Genomic DNA, 16,289 nt, shown 5'->3' with positions numbered 1-16,289 from the left:
CGTTGGAAAGCTCTGAATGTTAGCTTTCTAATACCACTGGAATCGCTTCATTTGGACTTCTATAACTCAATTTAAGCTCACTCAAGTATGAAGAGGTCAGGGTAACAGCTTCCACGAATTCTCTTTGCAATTTTCTTTAATTCTTGGTTCAATGGGAGGTTGCTTCCTTTTGCATGGCACTTTCCTTGGTTCTCCCAAGGACTTCTTTGGTTGTCCTTCTCCTCTTTCATTCTTGCCTAAAATCTTTCAGCAATTTCTTAAATATATCAAAACACAAAGCAACTACAAGAAACATTGATTAAAGTACAAAAATCTCAATTAAAACAAGGAAAACATTAACTTTATTCAAAGAAATAATAAAAACATAATTAAAGATGCTCATACATTATCCATTTTTCTAAAATAGTATAATTTTTACTCGGTAATTGGATTTACTGATTGCATTTTTTCTATTTTTTAATTATTATTTTCAGTATCATTTGTCAAATTCTTTGTAAGTTAAATAAATTTTAGCTCTTAGTTTATTATCTTTTATACTAATGACTCAAATTTAGAATTTAGAAGTTAAGATTTAGGGTTTAGAATTCAGAATTTTGGATTTAGAGTTTATAATTTAGAATTTAAATTTTATAATTTAAAATTTAGAGTTTAATATTTAGGTTTTAGAATTTAAGAAGTGCTATATTCTTTATTTTCTCTCGAGCGTATTAGTATTTGTCTATTTCTTGTATTAATAAAAAGTGTTAGATTAAAATTTTACAAATATATAAAAAGAATATTTTAAAAATAAATATATAATAAAAAATATTAGATATAAAAGATAGGTATTTTTATTTGGATATAAGGTTCTTTGATTTTTATCTGAGTTAAAAATTAATTACTTTTTGTATTATCAAGGGAGTTTTAGAAACATAGTCATTTTGCAGGATCTGATTCTAAAATTTAGGGATAAACATATATTTATAAATGTTTGCTAGTAAAATGAATTACAAATATTTTATACACTCATGCGAACTAGCAAAATATACAAAACATATTTATAACTCATTTTGCTTGCAAGACGTATGAATATATTTCTCTGCGAAATTCTTTAATAATAGGGAAAAATATAAATCATTAAAAAAATATATAAATAAAAAATAATATAAAAAAGATAAAATAAAACAATTCCTAAAATAGGGATGAAGTATTTTTGTGGAGGTTAAAACGATTTAAAGTAGGTTTGATTTATATTTTATTTTCTGTTTTTATTTTTAATATTTTTATTTTTTAAATTTTGTGAAAGAAATAAAAAATAGTAAAAATAATAATATTTTTATTTTTTACTTTCTATTTTTTTTATAAAAGTCTAAAAATAAGAATAAAAATGAAAAGGTAATTTTTTTGGGGGTTGGGCCTTTATTTCTTCTTCTTTTATTAATAATTTTCAGTTATTTCGATATATTTAAGGGGCGGCCCAACTAATGCAGAGCTTAATTGAATTAAGAGATTGGGCCTTGGGCTTTGGATTCCGAAGGAAATAACGGACAGTGGGGGGATGCTTGGGGGAAGAAGCACGCAGCCGAACGAATCCCCTCTTCTATCTCCGCACCCTTCCGTTCCTTTCTCTTGTTTTTTTCTCTCTGCCAACTCCTGTTATGGTATGGCCCATAACTTATGAATCCACTGAGCGAGTGTGTCACGCACAGCAGAATTTACGACGATAAGCAATTTCAAGTTTACAATTCCTAATTTCTAATTCCTATTCCCCTGCTTTCTAGGGATTTGATTTCAATCCCTAATTCGGTTATTCCAATCTCTCCGTCCCTTTACCATGGATGCTGAAGACGAGGAAGCTCAACACCTACAACACTCTTATCCACTCCCATACCTCTCTACCACTTCACCACAATGCCACAGCACTGGAGTGGAGCCGGTTGATGCGGCCACCACCGCCGATAATAGAGAAACTCTTGTTGGAGAAGCGGAACAGGCGGCGGTTGCAGCCAATTCGGGCGAAGCGGTTGAAGAGGCGGTGGAGGAGACAGAGATTGGGGATTCGGGAAACGCAGGAGAAGGAGAAATGCAAGTGGTGGAAGATAAGGTTGTTGGCCCTGAGGTTGTAGTTAAGGGTGATGATGTGGAGAATGGAGAGGGCCAACAAGAAGAGGATGAGATTATGGTGGAGGCAACCGGCGTGGCGAAGATGGAAAAGGAGGAAGCTCCGTTGGTAGATGAGCACGAAATCAGGGATGGTGAGGATAACGTGGTGGAGCAGACGGAGGTACCAAATGAAGCTGCTTCCGTGGTAGAAAGAGAACAAGGGCAAGAAAAAGAAGATGCAGAAAAAGAACAGGAGGAGGAGGAGGAGGAGGAGGAGGAGGCGGGTGGGGAGCAAGAAGCTGATGCTGCTAGCGGTATGGCAAATGAAGCTGCTTTATTGGAAGAAGACGAGCAAGTACTAGGACAGCAGCACGAGAATGCAGGCGCCGATGTTGTTGTTGGTGGTGTAGCTAATGAATTCATCGAAGTGCACGAAGAAGGACAACAACAACAACAACAAGAGGAACAAGAGGATGCTGATGTTGGTGGTGGCTTGTTAAATGAAGCTGCTTTCATGGAAGAGCAAGAAGAAGCAGAGAAACAAGGAGAAGATGAAGAAGAAGAACAAGCTGCTGCCAGTGATGATATAGCAAATGAAGCTGCTTTGACAGTAGATCAGGAAGAAGAACAAGCCGATACTGGTGGTGATATGACAAATGAAGCTGCTTTCACGGATGAACATGAAGAAGAAGAAGAAGAAGAAGAGGAAGAAGATGGCGGTGGCAGTGTTGGGCGCATGGGAGAAGAGACAGAGCCCACTCAAGGGACAGAAGAAACGGAGGAGCAGAGTAGAAGTGTGAGTGGTGGGAAGAGGAAGCGCGGAAGTGGGAAAAATTCAAAGTCCACAGGGAGAGCCCCATCAAGGAAAAAGATGGAAGAGGATGTTTGTTTCATTTGCTTCGACGGGGGTGAGCTTGTTCTTTGTGACCGCAGGTGACAATCACATTATGTGTCCTCATGACTTTTCTATTTGTAATGGAAATGCTTTGTAAATTCATTGCTTTTATCTTTTCTATTTTTTTTTTTAAATTCTGGTGTGTTGCTTAGGGGGTGCCCAAAGGCTTACCATCCTTCTTGCGTTAATCGTGATGAGGCCTTCTTCCGATCCAAGGGTAAATGGAATTGTGGTATGTTTTCTTATTCTATACCTACTTCCAACTCTATATTAAGCATCATCTGTTTGTTTCTTGTTCTTTTGTCAGGTGGTTCAGTTCTTGCTTTTAATTTTCAATTCCTGTGCAATAGCCTCATGAGTCTGTGAACTGCTTAAATTTTGTGATGAAAATAAAAATATTAGTGTTTGAATGCATAATGAGATTGGGTTAATGTTTGAACTTGGAATACTAAGTAGGGACATTAGGTTAATGCATTTAGGTAGAATTATTATTTGAATGTTCTAATTGTGCTTCAATATATTATTTTATACAAATTTCTCTTAAGAGGTCTGTAGATCAATACATGGGATAGATGATGGTATTTGAGGATAGTGATTGAAGCTAAGGACATGCATATGGTACTTTAGAAACTGAGGTTCTGTTTCAGTTTATAATCGGAGGAAGATTTAAATTTTGTTTCTTGGCCTTCCTACCTTTGAGAAGATTGCCCAGATCCCAGTTTATAGAAGTTTTGGCTCAACTTCATTAACCAATTCTATCTGTACCTTGTTTATGGCCGTACTCATGTACCCTTAGGTTGCGTTTGGTTTGCATTTTCATTTTCAGTATTTTCTGTTTTCTGGATTTTGTGAAGGAAAAATTGAAAACAATATTGTTTTCACTATTTTCACTTTTTCCTTTACAAATTCTAGAAAACAGAAAAATATGAAAACAGAAAATGAAAATGTAAACCAAATGCACCCGCACCCTTAGTTTTTGAATTATTTTCCATGGTCTGCGTTGTTTTTTTCAGTGGAATTACTGTTAGATTCACTCACATATCATAGACAAATATTGATTGTTGGTTAATAGGTGATAGGTGATTGATATTTAGGATATAAGGACTTACTGTTATCATTGTCAATTTTTCAATCTGTTTAGGCTCGTACCCATGTAGCCATAGTTTTTGGATTGTGTTTCAAACTCTGCATTGTTGTTGTCGGGCGAATTACATTTAATTTCACTGGCATATCATAGACAAAGTGACAAACAATGATTGTTGGATAATAGGTGACAGGTGATTGATATTTAGGATATAAGGAGTTACTGTTATTATTCTCAATTTTTAAGAGGGGGAGTGCTGCTGCATTTATGCTACACTCTTAATATTATGATGTAAGTTAGCACGTTCCAAATTAAGATCATATCTATAATACATTTCCCGGTTTGTAGACTTCATTTTCTGTATATCTGTGGAAAACCTCAATGCACTTTTAAATAGTCCTTGATGCATTTTAATCAATGTGGTGTGCTTCTTATTTTGATGCTCTCCTTTTAAAACTTTTACTTCCTGTTACCTCTCTTCTTTGCACGTGCCTTGTTTAGTGTAAATAGTTATCTTTATGCTTGTGTCTTGAAAGCAAATAAATTAATTCACTTGAATATTAAGATATCTAATCTGATGTGAAAAAACTCAATCATATTTACCTTGGTTTGTTATCTTTTGATTCTAAAATCAGTATTATATCTGACGTTCCGTATGTGCAATCTTCATGCTACCAGGATGGCATATTTGCAGCAACTGTGAGAAGAATGCTTACTACATGTGTTATACATGTACGTTCTCTTTGTGCAAGGGATGCATCAAAGATGCTGTTATCTTATGTGTTAGGGGAAACAAGGGCTTTTGCGAGACATGCATGAGAACTGTAATGTTGATTGAACAGAACAATCATGAAAACATGGTATATCATCCTTCTGCACTGTAGTAGTGGTTCAATTAGTTTCAAGGTGTTTGTGACAGATTAGCTTTTGATTTTTGCTTCTTTTATTGATTTTTTTTTCTCGGACTACATTTTGGGATATTTTGGAGCACCTATAGAGTTGTGCATTGATTTTCAGAGGATTGAATTTGTTACAAACATGTATTATCGATACCGAAATCATACTATTCTGGTTGTGGAATTGCAGAACCATGATATAGTATATAAGGATTGCTTTGCTGAAAACTTTGAGGTGCTTGAAATAAAAAAAGTTTTAGAGAACTAGTACTCAACCAAAGTTCTATATTAGACTGGTACCCCTGGGTTATTATAGTATATCTTGTTCGAAGTATTGAATCATGCACATAATCTGGGAGATCAATCTCTATTGGTAATCATGCACATAATCTGGGAGGACACTTCTCTGTAACAGAGAATATCAGTGCGATTGCGTGTGACATAGTATTCTGCAGGGAGGATGGATTGATGTAAATAACTACACCATATGTGCAATAAATCTATGAATTGCCTGCCTGTTATTTGATAGGTCTTTTTGGGTTATTTTTGGTCATTTTGCTTCTGCTTCTTTGGAAGCATTCTAGGGTTTAGACCTCTACATCATTGACCCTACGCTCAAAGCACATTTCTTCTCTATTCATCCAAACTAGACCTGTTATGCACTGTTTTTTCCCCAAGCAAACCCAGTGGATTACTAGCAAGTCAGTGATTCTGGCTTACCATCCCCTTCTTCATCCTCTCCTGCATATTTGGGTTGAGTTTTATTCTTCATCATCCACTTCCTTTTTAATCCCCCCTTTTTTGGTTTCTCTATGTCTTGTTGTGAAGTGTTACAATCTTCTAACTCCAGTTCCAGTTCCACTCTAACTATATTTTGTTCTCATACTCTCATTCCTTTTTTGTTCCTTATGCTGCTTGGATTTTGCTATATTGGTAATAGTTCTTAATTGCACTCTATCACAGTTCATTTGTGGCACCGTGTTGTGAGGTGGCCTAGGCATGCAATAGTGCTGGTATCACCCATGTGCTTCAGCATTACGGCTGTGCATCATGGTGGGTCACAGGTCCTTCAAAGCTGTTGTGGCCACAACTTGGTGGGATGAAGTCAAAAACAGTCAGCCCACCCAACTTCAAGTGGAACCCCTTTTTTATTTTCATTTTTTGAAATTAAATTCTCTGTTTTCCCTCACTTAAACTGCAAGAGTTTCTATTTGCCATCATCTAATCTGTTGAATTCATATTTTGCCCTTATTTAAGCAACATAAGGTGATGGTAGAACTACTTGTCAGCTTGAAGAATCAATTTTGAGGGGAGTGTAATTGTGCTCCTAAAGAATTCTTACATTTCTTTCCCCTTCTGCTGTATAGTCGACTACTTGAACGCGTTTCATTTCCATAGTATTTCAACATTCGAATAAGCTGCATCATGTTATTTACATATCAAACTATCCGTCATCAATTATCACTATGAATCCGGTTAGAAACAGACGTACCTTGTGACTAAAGTTCATATATGGAAAGATTTTAATTTGTAAGTAGCATTGTTTTGAGGAACCTACTTTGACTACAAATAGCTATTTTTCTTGCTTGCAGGGACAAGTGGATTTTGATGACAGAAGCAGCTGGGAGTATCTCTTTAAGGACTATTACTTAGATCTAAAAGAAAAGCTATCCCTGACATTCGATGAACTCACACAAGCTAAAAATCCTTGGAAGGGATCTGATAGGCTTCCTTCTAAAGAGGAATCAGCAGATGAACTTTTCGATGCCAATAATGATAGAGGATCTGATTCAGATAGCTCATATGAGAATGTAGATTTGAGTCGTTCCAAAAGAAGAAAGGGCAAGAAGCGGACAAAGTCCCGTTCCAGGGAAGGGACTTCATATGCTTCTGTGGATGGAGCATCTGCAGATGAAACCTCTGAGTGGGCTTCAAAAGAACTTTTGGAGTTTGTCATGCACATGAGAAATGGAGACAGATCCATTTTGTCACAGTTTGATGTGCAGGCTCTTCTGTTAGAGTATATTAAAAGAAATAAACTTAGAGATCCTCGTAGAAAAAGTCAAATCATTTGTGATACAAGGCTTCAAAATTTGTTTGGTAAACCAAGAGTGGGACATTTTGAAATGTTAAAGCTTCTTGAATCCCATTTCCTTCTAAAAGAAGATTCTCAAACTGATGATATGCAGGGAAGTGTTCTTGATACTGAAATTAGTCATTTGGAAGGTGATGGCAACTCTGATTCATATGTGAAAGCTGGCAAAGATAAGAGACGTAAAACTCGCAAAAAAGGTGATGAAAGAGGACTTCAAACTAATGTGGATGATTATGCTGCTATTGATAATCATAATGTTAATTTAATATATCTCCGACGTAATTTGGTGGAAGAGCTACTTGAAGATACAGAAAAGTTTCATGATAGAGTTGTTGGCGCTTTTGTGAGAATAAGGATTTCGGGTAGTGGCCAGAAGCAAGACTTGTACAGGCTGGTTCAGGTTGTAGGTAAATATTTGGAGAAAACATTACCTTTCTTGCGGATAATATTTGCATTATAAAATAACATTTGCAGTTCTCGTTTTAATTATTGTCATGGCCAGGGACTTGCAAAGCATCAGAACCATATAAAGTTGGTAAAAGGATGACAGATTTCTTGCTAGAAATCTTAAATTTAAACAAGACAGAGATTGTATCCATTGATATTATCTCAAATCAGGAGTTCACAGAGGTAATTCAACATGTTTATTTTTTGGGTGTTTGTTTTTCTTTTCCTTATTTTTTGGGTGTTTGTTTTTCCTTTCCTTTTTTTTCTCATTCTTGTTATGATTCACCCTTTTGGGGAGAGTGGTGGTCTAAAACAACGATTATCATGCCAGGTTTCTCATGTTAGTTACTTTTGAAACCTGGCATGATAATCGTTGTTTTAGACCACCATTCTCTAGAACCTCCTAATTGTATGAATGGTGGTTTTGTGTTTGGTAATCAGCTATACTTCTTGCTGGTTGGTTCACTTGCTCAACAATAGAATTCCTAGGCAACTTTGCAGCCATATATTTAGTTGTATGGTGTTGAGAACAAATTGTTTGTGTATTGCTTTTGATGATTTGTCCAACTTATTTTTTAGATTAATGTATTTCATTCTTTAAGATATTGACTAGTTTTCTGTTAGGATGAATGCAAGCGACTCCGCCAAAGCATAAAATGCGGGCTCATAAATCGTCTGACACTGGTATATCTTATTATATTTTATTTTATAGTTTATGCTCAGTAGATTTATTTTATAGTTTATGCTCAATAGAATACTTTTGGGAATCAGATGTTACGGTGATTACTGAGGATAGAAATTTGTGCTTTGCAGGGTGACATTCAGGAAAAAGCTTTGGCACTTCAGGCAGTTAGAGTGAATGATGTGAGTTTAGGGGAAAAATTCTGATATTTGTCATGCCCTAGTAATGGTGTTCTGAAAAACTTTGTTCAACTTCAACATAGACACTTTAAGCTAGGACTTTGAATCTTCTCTTTTGATGCTGAAGAATTGGACATTAGACCTGAACCCTATTCTTTTTAGAACTGCTAACTTAATTTTTCTTAGTTTATTCACTGAATTGTCATTTCAGTTTATTTACTGATTTTGTACTGTTTCGATTTATATTACTTGTTCTCTGTGAAACTTGAGATATGTTTTCTGTTATTTTTTGTCTAATGTATTATTGTTCTATGCCAGTGGTTAGAAACAGAGATAGTGCGGTTAAGTCATCTCCGTGACAGAGCCAGTGAGAAGGGACGCAGAAAAGAATATCCTTTTCTCATCATAATAGATTACATACAATACATGTAGCAAGATTAGTTGCTTATTAGCTAATTGCTTTTTGTTTGCCCATGTACCACGTCTTGTTGCATAGCATTGTTAATTTAAGCGAGAATGTGATCTTATACCGAGTATTGAGGTCAATTTCTAATAAACCACTCCTACAAATTACTTCTCTTTTCTTTAAAAAAAATTTTAAAAAACAAAGCAGTGTTGATTAGTCAACTCTATATGAAGTTTACATACAATTCAAGCTTGTGATAATATTCAGATAAAAAAATGGATAGGGAAGTTTTTTTCAGCTATATAAATGATATTTGACGGTTGCTGTACATATCAAATGATTCCTATTGTCTCTTTCTTGTCTAACACCAGTAGGATTTGTTTTAATAGGGAATAGCACATTGCTCTTTTGGCAAGGAGAAGGAGTTTGTTCTTAATCTGGGATGGGTGGAATCTTTTACTCTTTAGTAGCTCTTGCTAGGTTGAGAGAGATAACTGTGACGATTCTTTTTTGGTTCCTAGATAATGTTTTGCTTGCTTCTACTTGTCTGTAATATTTGGAAGTGATCAAGAACACCAAGTACTATTTTGTTGATCCTCAACTTCCTTTCACGCTCAGAGAGTGTGTTGAGAAGTTGCAACTTCTGAAGACTCCCGAAGAACGACAACGCAGATTGGAGGAAATTCCAGAAATTCATGTGGATCCTAAAATGGATCCAAGTCATGAATCTGAAGAAGATGAAGATGAAATGGATGAAAAACGACAAGGTGGTAATACTGCAAACTGCTGAACACATTTATTGTGTTTCTTCCTTTCCTAGTAGTTATTAACTCTGCAAAATTATATTTCTGTTCCTGCAGAAAACTACATGAGACCTAGAGGACCTGCTGCATTTGGAAGGAGGGGGAGAGAGATTATTTCTCCTAGGAGTGGTCCTATTTCGAGTGATTCCTGGAGTGCGACACGGAATTATTCTAATGTGAATCGTGAACTTAGTAGAAATCTGTCGAACAAGGGGTTTTCAAGCAAAGGCGATGATGTTTCTATTGCTAATGAAGTACTAAATGATGCTCAATTACCCCAGGGAAGGGATTGGGGTTCACAATCTAGTGGCCTGGAGAGGCAGAAGCTATCTTCAAGCTTTGAAAGTGGTACTAAAAGTAACCAGCTGTTATCAACACCTGATCATTTTTCTGCTGCTTTATCAGAAACTTCTGCAGTGTTGTCTTCTGTGGGAGCTGCTCTGCCAGCTATGAAAATAAATGAAAGTGAAAAAATGTGGCATTATCAGGATCCGTCTGGAAAAGTTCAGGGACCATTTTCTATGGTGCAGCTACGCAAATGGAGTAACACAGGGTACTTTCCTGCTGATTTGAGGATTTGGAAAGCCAGTGACAAGCAAGATCAGTCGATGCTCTTAACCGATGCCTTAGCAGGAAAATTTCCTACTGAACCATCAATGCTGGATAAAACTCCTGCTAAGGCTCAATCTGTGATTGATCCACATTACTCATCTTCATACTCTGGCAAGTCTCATTTGGCGGTACAAGCTATGGAAGGTCAAGCTGGAGGAAGACCATCATTTGATCATAATAGTGGATCACATAATCCTCTTGGTTCTCCTGGACAAAATGCTGGAGGAAGTTGGAGATCTAAAGATACCATGAATTCTTTAGCAAGTCGACCTTCATTGGCAGTTGAAGTTCCCAAGAATCTGGCAAATGGTTGGGGTTCTGATGCTGGACTCGGAAATGAAGCAACAAATCTTCCTTCACCTACACCCCAGACTGCTTCAGGTGGGACCAAGATGCAGGCTTTTGAAAATAAATGGTCTCCAACTCCAACCCCTGTCCTATTGGCTGGCTCTCTCTTAGGAAATTCACTCCCTGTTGGGCCTGAAAGTCGTTCAAGTTCACAACCTGGAATGATATCAGCTTCTAAATCAGATAATAATCAAGTACATGTTCATGCAGCATTACCTGCGATTGCTTCAGGTGTTGACATTCAGACAGCAGGTGTACACTTGCAAAGTCAGAGTGTCAGTAACCATACCTCCCGTGCCGAAGGCCATCAAGGGTGGGGCTCCGGTACGGCTCCAAAGCCTGAAGTACAGACGTGGGGAGGTGCTCAACCTCAAAGGATAGAACCAAATAATCCAGTTACTATGCCTGCACAGCCAGCTTCCCATGGTCACTGGGTTGATACTACATCCGTCCAGAACTCTGCCTCATATAGCAATGGAAATCCTAATGGGGCCTTCTCTACACCGAGCTTTCCAGGCATGACTACACCTACACCTACACCTACACCTACACCTACACCTGAACCATGGAGACCGCCAAGTTCAAATAGTCAGTCAAACATAGCAGCAGCAGCACCATCCAATGTACCTTATGCTGGTTGGGGTATGCCAGGAAATCAGAATATTAACTGGAGTGGACCTCTACCTGCAAATGTGAACGTAAACTGGATGCCTGGACAGGGGCCAGGACCCAGTAATGCAACTCCAGTATGGGGTGCTCCTAGCCAGGGACCACCTGCGGCAAATGCTGTTGGCTGGGTTGCACCTGGTCAAGGACGTCCGCATGTAAATGCAAATGCAGGTTGGGTTGCACCTGGTCAAGGGCCAACGGTGGGAAGTACTAATCCTGGTTGGGGTTCTTCATCTGGAAATCCAGGCACGTGGGGTGGCGAGCAAAGTCGCAATGGGGAGAGATTCCACAGCCAGGGCGATCGTGGAACACATGGTGGAGATTCTGGTTATGGAGGTAAATCCTGGAACAGGCAATCATCATTTAATGGCAGCGGAAGAGGAGGTTCTTCCAGGCCTTCTGTTGGGGGACAAAGAGGAGTATGTAAGTTCCACGAGAGTGGACATTGCAAGAAGGGGGCTTCCTGTGATTTTATGCACACTTAAAAAGTTGTAGGTTAATTAGCTTCAGAGAAACATGTCTTATTGTACAGTATTTTCCCATTTCATGGCTTAACGTTGTACAAGGGTGCCTTCATGTATGTAGCACTTGTGCATTGTAGCCCCTCGTTTATCTCTGTTTTGTTGCCCTTTTCTTTTCGATTTTTTTGAGGCCTTGTATTATTGAGTTTCTTGGAGTTGGTTGATTCGAGAGTAGTTACAGAAGTCGACACGCCCTCTAGATCAGTAATAATGATGAGGGACAGTTAACAGTTAAGGGGACTTTACATTTTTTTTATTTTTTTTAGCTATGAAAACGATAGAGTATTTCGGATTTGGGAGTTCTCATTAAGAGAAGGCTATTGGTAGTCTCTAAAATTAATTATAAATTATATACTATTGCATATTTTTTTAAAATTTTAACGGTAAAATAATAAAGTAAGAGATTAATTGTCATTAAATTTATAATTCCTATAAAATGTATATCTTATCATCTTAATTTAAGAGTAATTAATTCTTTGTTTTCTTATTTTTCTATTTTTTATTTTATTTTAGAAGATCTTAATTTGTATTTTCTAATATTCGAAAGATACCTTTGTTTTTATTTTTGTTTAGTTTTTTTTAATCTATTTTTCTTCTTTACTCTTATACTTTGATCGTTAAAACTTACATTATTAAATTGTTCTTGAAAAGCTTCTTCAATATGAATTTTTTATTATGAACTTAATATTTGCTTAGGTGAAAAAAAATTAGAAACTTGCATCTTTCAAACAATTATATGATGCCATAGAAGGAAGAAAACTCTCTAATTCAATATTTTTCTCGATCATGACATTAATGGTAAATCTCCCAAACATATAAATCTGCCATCTTGATGCGTTTTGCATTTTTTTTTATGGAACCTAAAGCTTACTTGTCTGTTTATACTCTAACTCACAACACAACCAGGTCCCTTAAGGATAAAGGCCCAATAAGGGTGGTCTCTTCCACTCACTTGAACTCTTAAGAAGTCGGATGAGACAAGGGAAGTTCAGCCATACTTATTTAAATAAGTAACTGTACCTAAAAGATAGATCTTAACAAACTCTCAAGATAAAGGGAACGGTTAGCTACCAATAAAGGTGGAACTACTCAAAAAAAAGTGGTTACCTGTTCTACTATAAATACACTAACACCCCTCATATATATTCAAGTCCCAATCTACTAAAAACCTGTTTAAACCCTTTGCTGACTTAGGCACCGGAGTCTCTTGTAGGTACCACCCCTACCTTCTCAGGGGGAACTCAGATGGCGGCACCTCGGTTGCTGCTTCAGAAAAAGTCTGGATCTCACGTCCAGGCCCAAATCACCATTTCAGGTAACCCCTGGAACATTGGTGCCGTTGTCGGAGACCTAGAGCTCAACCCTTGATAAATGGCGGACAATCAATATGAAGACGGTCACACGGCGTCTGAGTCGGAACCGGAGCACCACCAAGATGACTTAACGCTAGCATTACCTCCACCTCAAGAAAGAATTAATATCCCCCACGAGGAAGGAACGTCGGGAAACCCTCAACCACGGTAGATCCATTCAGAGGTCCACCCGCCTGAAGAGAAGAACCTCCCCATCCAACGGAAATACTGGGATTAGTTCATGGCCACCATGGGCGACTTGAACTGGAAGCTGAACGACAACGAGAAGCAGAACGGGAATTGCGAAGGGAGGTACGACGCGAAAAGAGCTCGGGAAAAGCTCTTAAGGTTGGAGGCCGACCTCCAGAGACGGAGCAATCGGGCAGATCGGGAGGAAAGTCCTCTGGGAGGTGAAGATTTGTTTGTTGAAGAGATCATGCAAGCTAGGTTTCCCAAAGACTTCAAAACTCCTGACATGGATCTCTGTGACGGAACAACCGATCCAAGGCACCACCTTAGTAATTTCAAGAGTCAGATGTACCTAGCCGATGCTTCTGATGTGACTCATTGTAAAGCTTTTCCGACAGCTTTGACCAAAGCCACGATGGAGTAGTTTGATAACTTACCTCCCAGGTCGGTAACTTGCTTTGATGACCTAACTAGGAAGTTCCTTACGAGATTTTCGATTCAGAAAGATAAAGTGAAGCACGCTCCAATCTTGCTAGGGGTTAAGCAAGAAGTCAGAGAGACCCTCCGAGACTACATGGAGAGATAACAAAGCTTGCTTAGAAATACAAAACTTGCCTACTGAAGCAGTAATAATAGGATTAGTTAACAGCCTTAAAGAAGAGCCGTTCTCTCAATCCATATCCAAGCGACACCCGACCTTCTTGTACGAAGTACTAGAGCGGGCAGAAAAGTATATCAACACGAAAGAAAATTCTCGACTTAGAGAGCTTCTCCCAAGGCCAAATCTGTCCTACCCGACTTAGGAAAAGGATAAAGACGCTAAGAAAAAGGAAGAGTATAACCTAGAAAAATCTTAAAGATATCATAATTACACCCCACTCTGAGTCTCTCATGGATGTTTACAGGGAGATATGCCACACTGAGAAACTTCATCTTCCTTGCCCAATCAAACATATAAAGGCAGAAAGTCAGACAAAATACTGCGGGTATTACAAGCTTTATAGACATTCTACCAATGATTGCTATGATTTAAAGAATGTCATAGAAAAATTGGCCAATGAAGGTCAGCTAGATAGATACTTGGCTGAGAGGTTGGACGACCAAAGAAAAAGGAAAAGATATGAATATGGAGGTTGTCCAGAATGCCCCCGCAAACTCCTAAACGACACATACACATGATTATCGGAGGATTTGCTGGAGGTGGAATATCAAAATTCTCACGGAAAAGGCATCTTAAAGAGGTGTACCAAGTTGGGAAAGATAACAGAACTCCTGATTTACCAACCATCTCGTTCACCAAAGAAAATGCTCAAGGAATAACACCTGGCCATGACGACCCAGTGGTAATGCCAATGCAAATCTCCATAGAACTCTGGTGGATCAAGGAATTTTGGCAGACATATTGCTTAAGCGCACCTTTGACAAGTTCGGGCTAGAAGAAAAGGATCTAAAGGCGTACCCAGACAACCTCTTTGGGCTGGGGGACACGCCATCCAACTTTTTGGATTTATCTCCTTATACACCACCTTTGGAAAGGGCACAAAGTCGAGGACATTAAGCATTGACTATATTGTGGTTGATGCCACGTCGGCATACAATGCCCTAATAGGTCAGACTACTTTAAACCGACTAGTAATAGTTGTCTCTACACTTCACTTGTGTATGATGTTTCCCACTGCAGAAGGAATCGCCAACATAAAGGGAGATCAGAAGTTGGCACGAAAGTGTTACAATGAAAGCCTTAATCTAAAAGGCAACCACGGCGGAAAAAAAGTCAACACTATCGATCTCGGTGGTATTCAAACTTGAGAAAAACTACGCCACCAACCTGGAGGAAAGGTAGAAAAAGTGCAAATTGGAGATCATGCCGAAAAGACAACAAGTATAGGGGCTAACCTAGAAGAAGGACTGAAAGCACAACTCGTTAACTTACTACGAAGAAACTCCGACCTCTTCACCTGGAAAACCTCCGACATGCCTGTTATAGATTCTGACGTGATGTCTCATAAGCTCGCCGATTACCCGGGTTCCAGACCTATTCAGTAAAAGTGTCATAAACTCGGACTCGGAAGGACTCAGGTCCTGGAGAAATAGGTACAAGCGTTATTGGAAGCCGGGTTTATAAGAGAGGTAAAGTATCCATTGTGGCTGGCTAATATGGTTCTGGTAAAGAAACAAAATGGAAAGTGGAGGATGTGTGTCGACTATACTGACCTCAATAAGGCTTGTACCAAAGATTCATACCCCTTCCCGAGCATCGATGCTCCGGTTGACTCAGCCTCATGTTATCGGTACTTGTCGTTCATGGACGCATACTCTAGATACAATCAAATCCCAATGTATAAGTCGGACCAAGAAAAGACCGCTTTCATCCCTCCTAAGGCTAACTACTATTATGTAGTAATGCCTTTTTGTAACACCCTACCACGCAGAACTTTATACTTAAGTCGTAAAACAGAGGTGGTAAGGTATTACGACCTCTAAAAATAATATATATATATATATATATATATATATATATATATATATATATATATATATATATATATATATATATATAGTTGAAGAATTTGTAACTAGGAGCCTTGAAGGAAAGTTAAAGCAAAATTGCACAAAGAAAAGCACAAAACACTCGAAAATGTAAAGCCAGAAAAGCAGAAAGGATAAACCATAAATATAAGGAGTAGCGTACCAGGAATACAGAATATCAAGCTCCAGCCTCGACCTACAAAGCCAAGGCCGGCCGCAGTATAATTACATACATACATATAATCATATCCCAAAAGACATAAAATAAGCCCCTAGTACTCCAAAAAACCTCTAGGAGGATTAAACATAAAGTGCAAGTGGAGAAGAGTTTATATACATATATATACATAGTAATATGAAAAAATATAACATCCCCACTTCGCTTGCCATAGGAACCTCTAGATGCTCACCGGGGTGCATATCGACCTGCATATGGAAACAATAACATATGTATGGAATGAGAACTGGAGGTTCTCAGCATGGTAAAGGTGCTAAATTAT

At 38.1% G+C, this 16,289-nt stretch overlaps 1 protein-coding gene across 1 annotated transcript; it reads left to right on the top strand.

Annotated features, from left to right (window-relative positions):
• The first annotated feature begins 1,480 nt into the window (after window positions 1–1,480).
• LOC112703104 (zinc finger CCCH domain-containing protein 19) lies at window positions 1,481–12,013 on the top strand. The gene is made up of 10 exons (XM_025754423.3): window positions 1,481–3,015; window positions 3,130–3,209; window positions 4,740–4,921; window positions 6,550–7,459; window positions 7,555–7,682; window positions 8,124–8,183; window positions 8,313–8,363; window positions 8,679–8,749; window positions 9,379–9,533; window positions 9,627–12,013. Exons 1-10 carry the CDS (start codon window positions 1,814–1,816, stop codon window positions 11,681–11,683), a joined length of 4,896 nt encoding a protein of 1,631 aa, XP_025610208.1. The 5' UTR covers window positions 1,481–1,813; the 3' UTR covers window positions 11,684–12,013.
• Window positions 12,014–16,289: the final 4,276 nt, after the last annotated feature.

Source organism: Arachis hypogaea, chromosome 7 (assembly GCF_003086295.3).
Source record: "Arachis hypogaea cultivar Tifrunner chromosome 7, arahy.Tifrunner.gnm2.J5K5, whole genome shotgun sequence".
In the NCBI taxonomy this organism is placed as follows: Eukaryota; Viridiplantae; Streptophyta; class Magnoliopsida; order Fabales; family Fabaceae; genus Arachis; species Arachis hypogaea.
The sequence above is the reverse complement of the archived record's forward strand: the minus strand, read 5'-3'. Positions and strand labels throughout refer to the sequence as shown.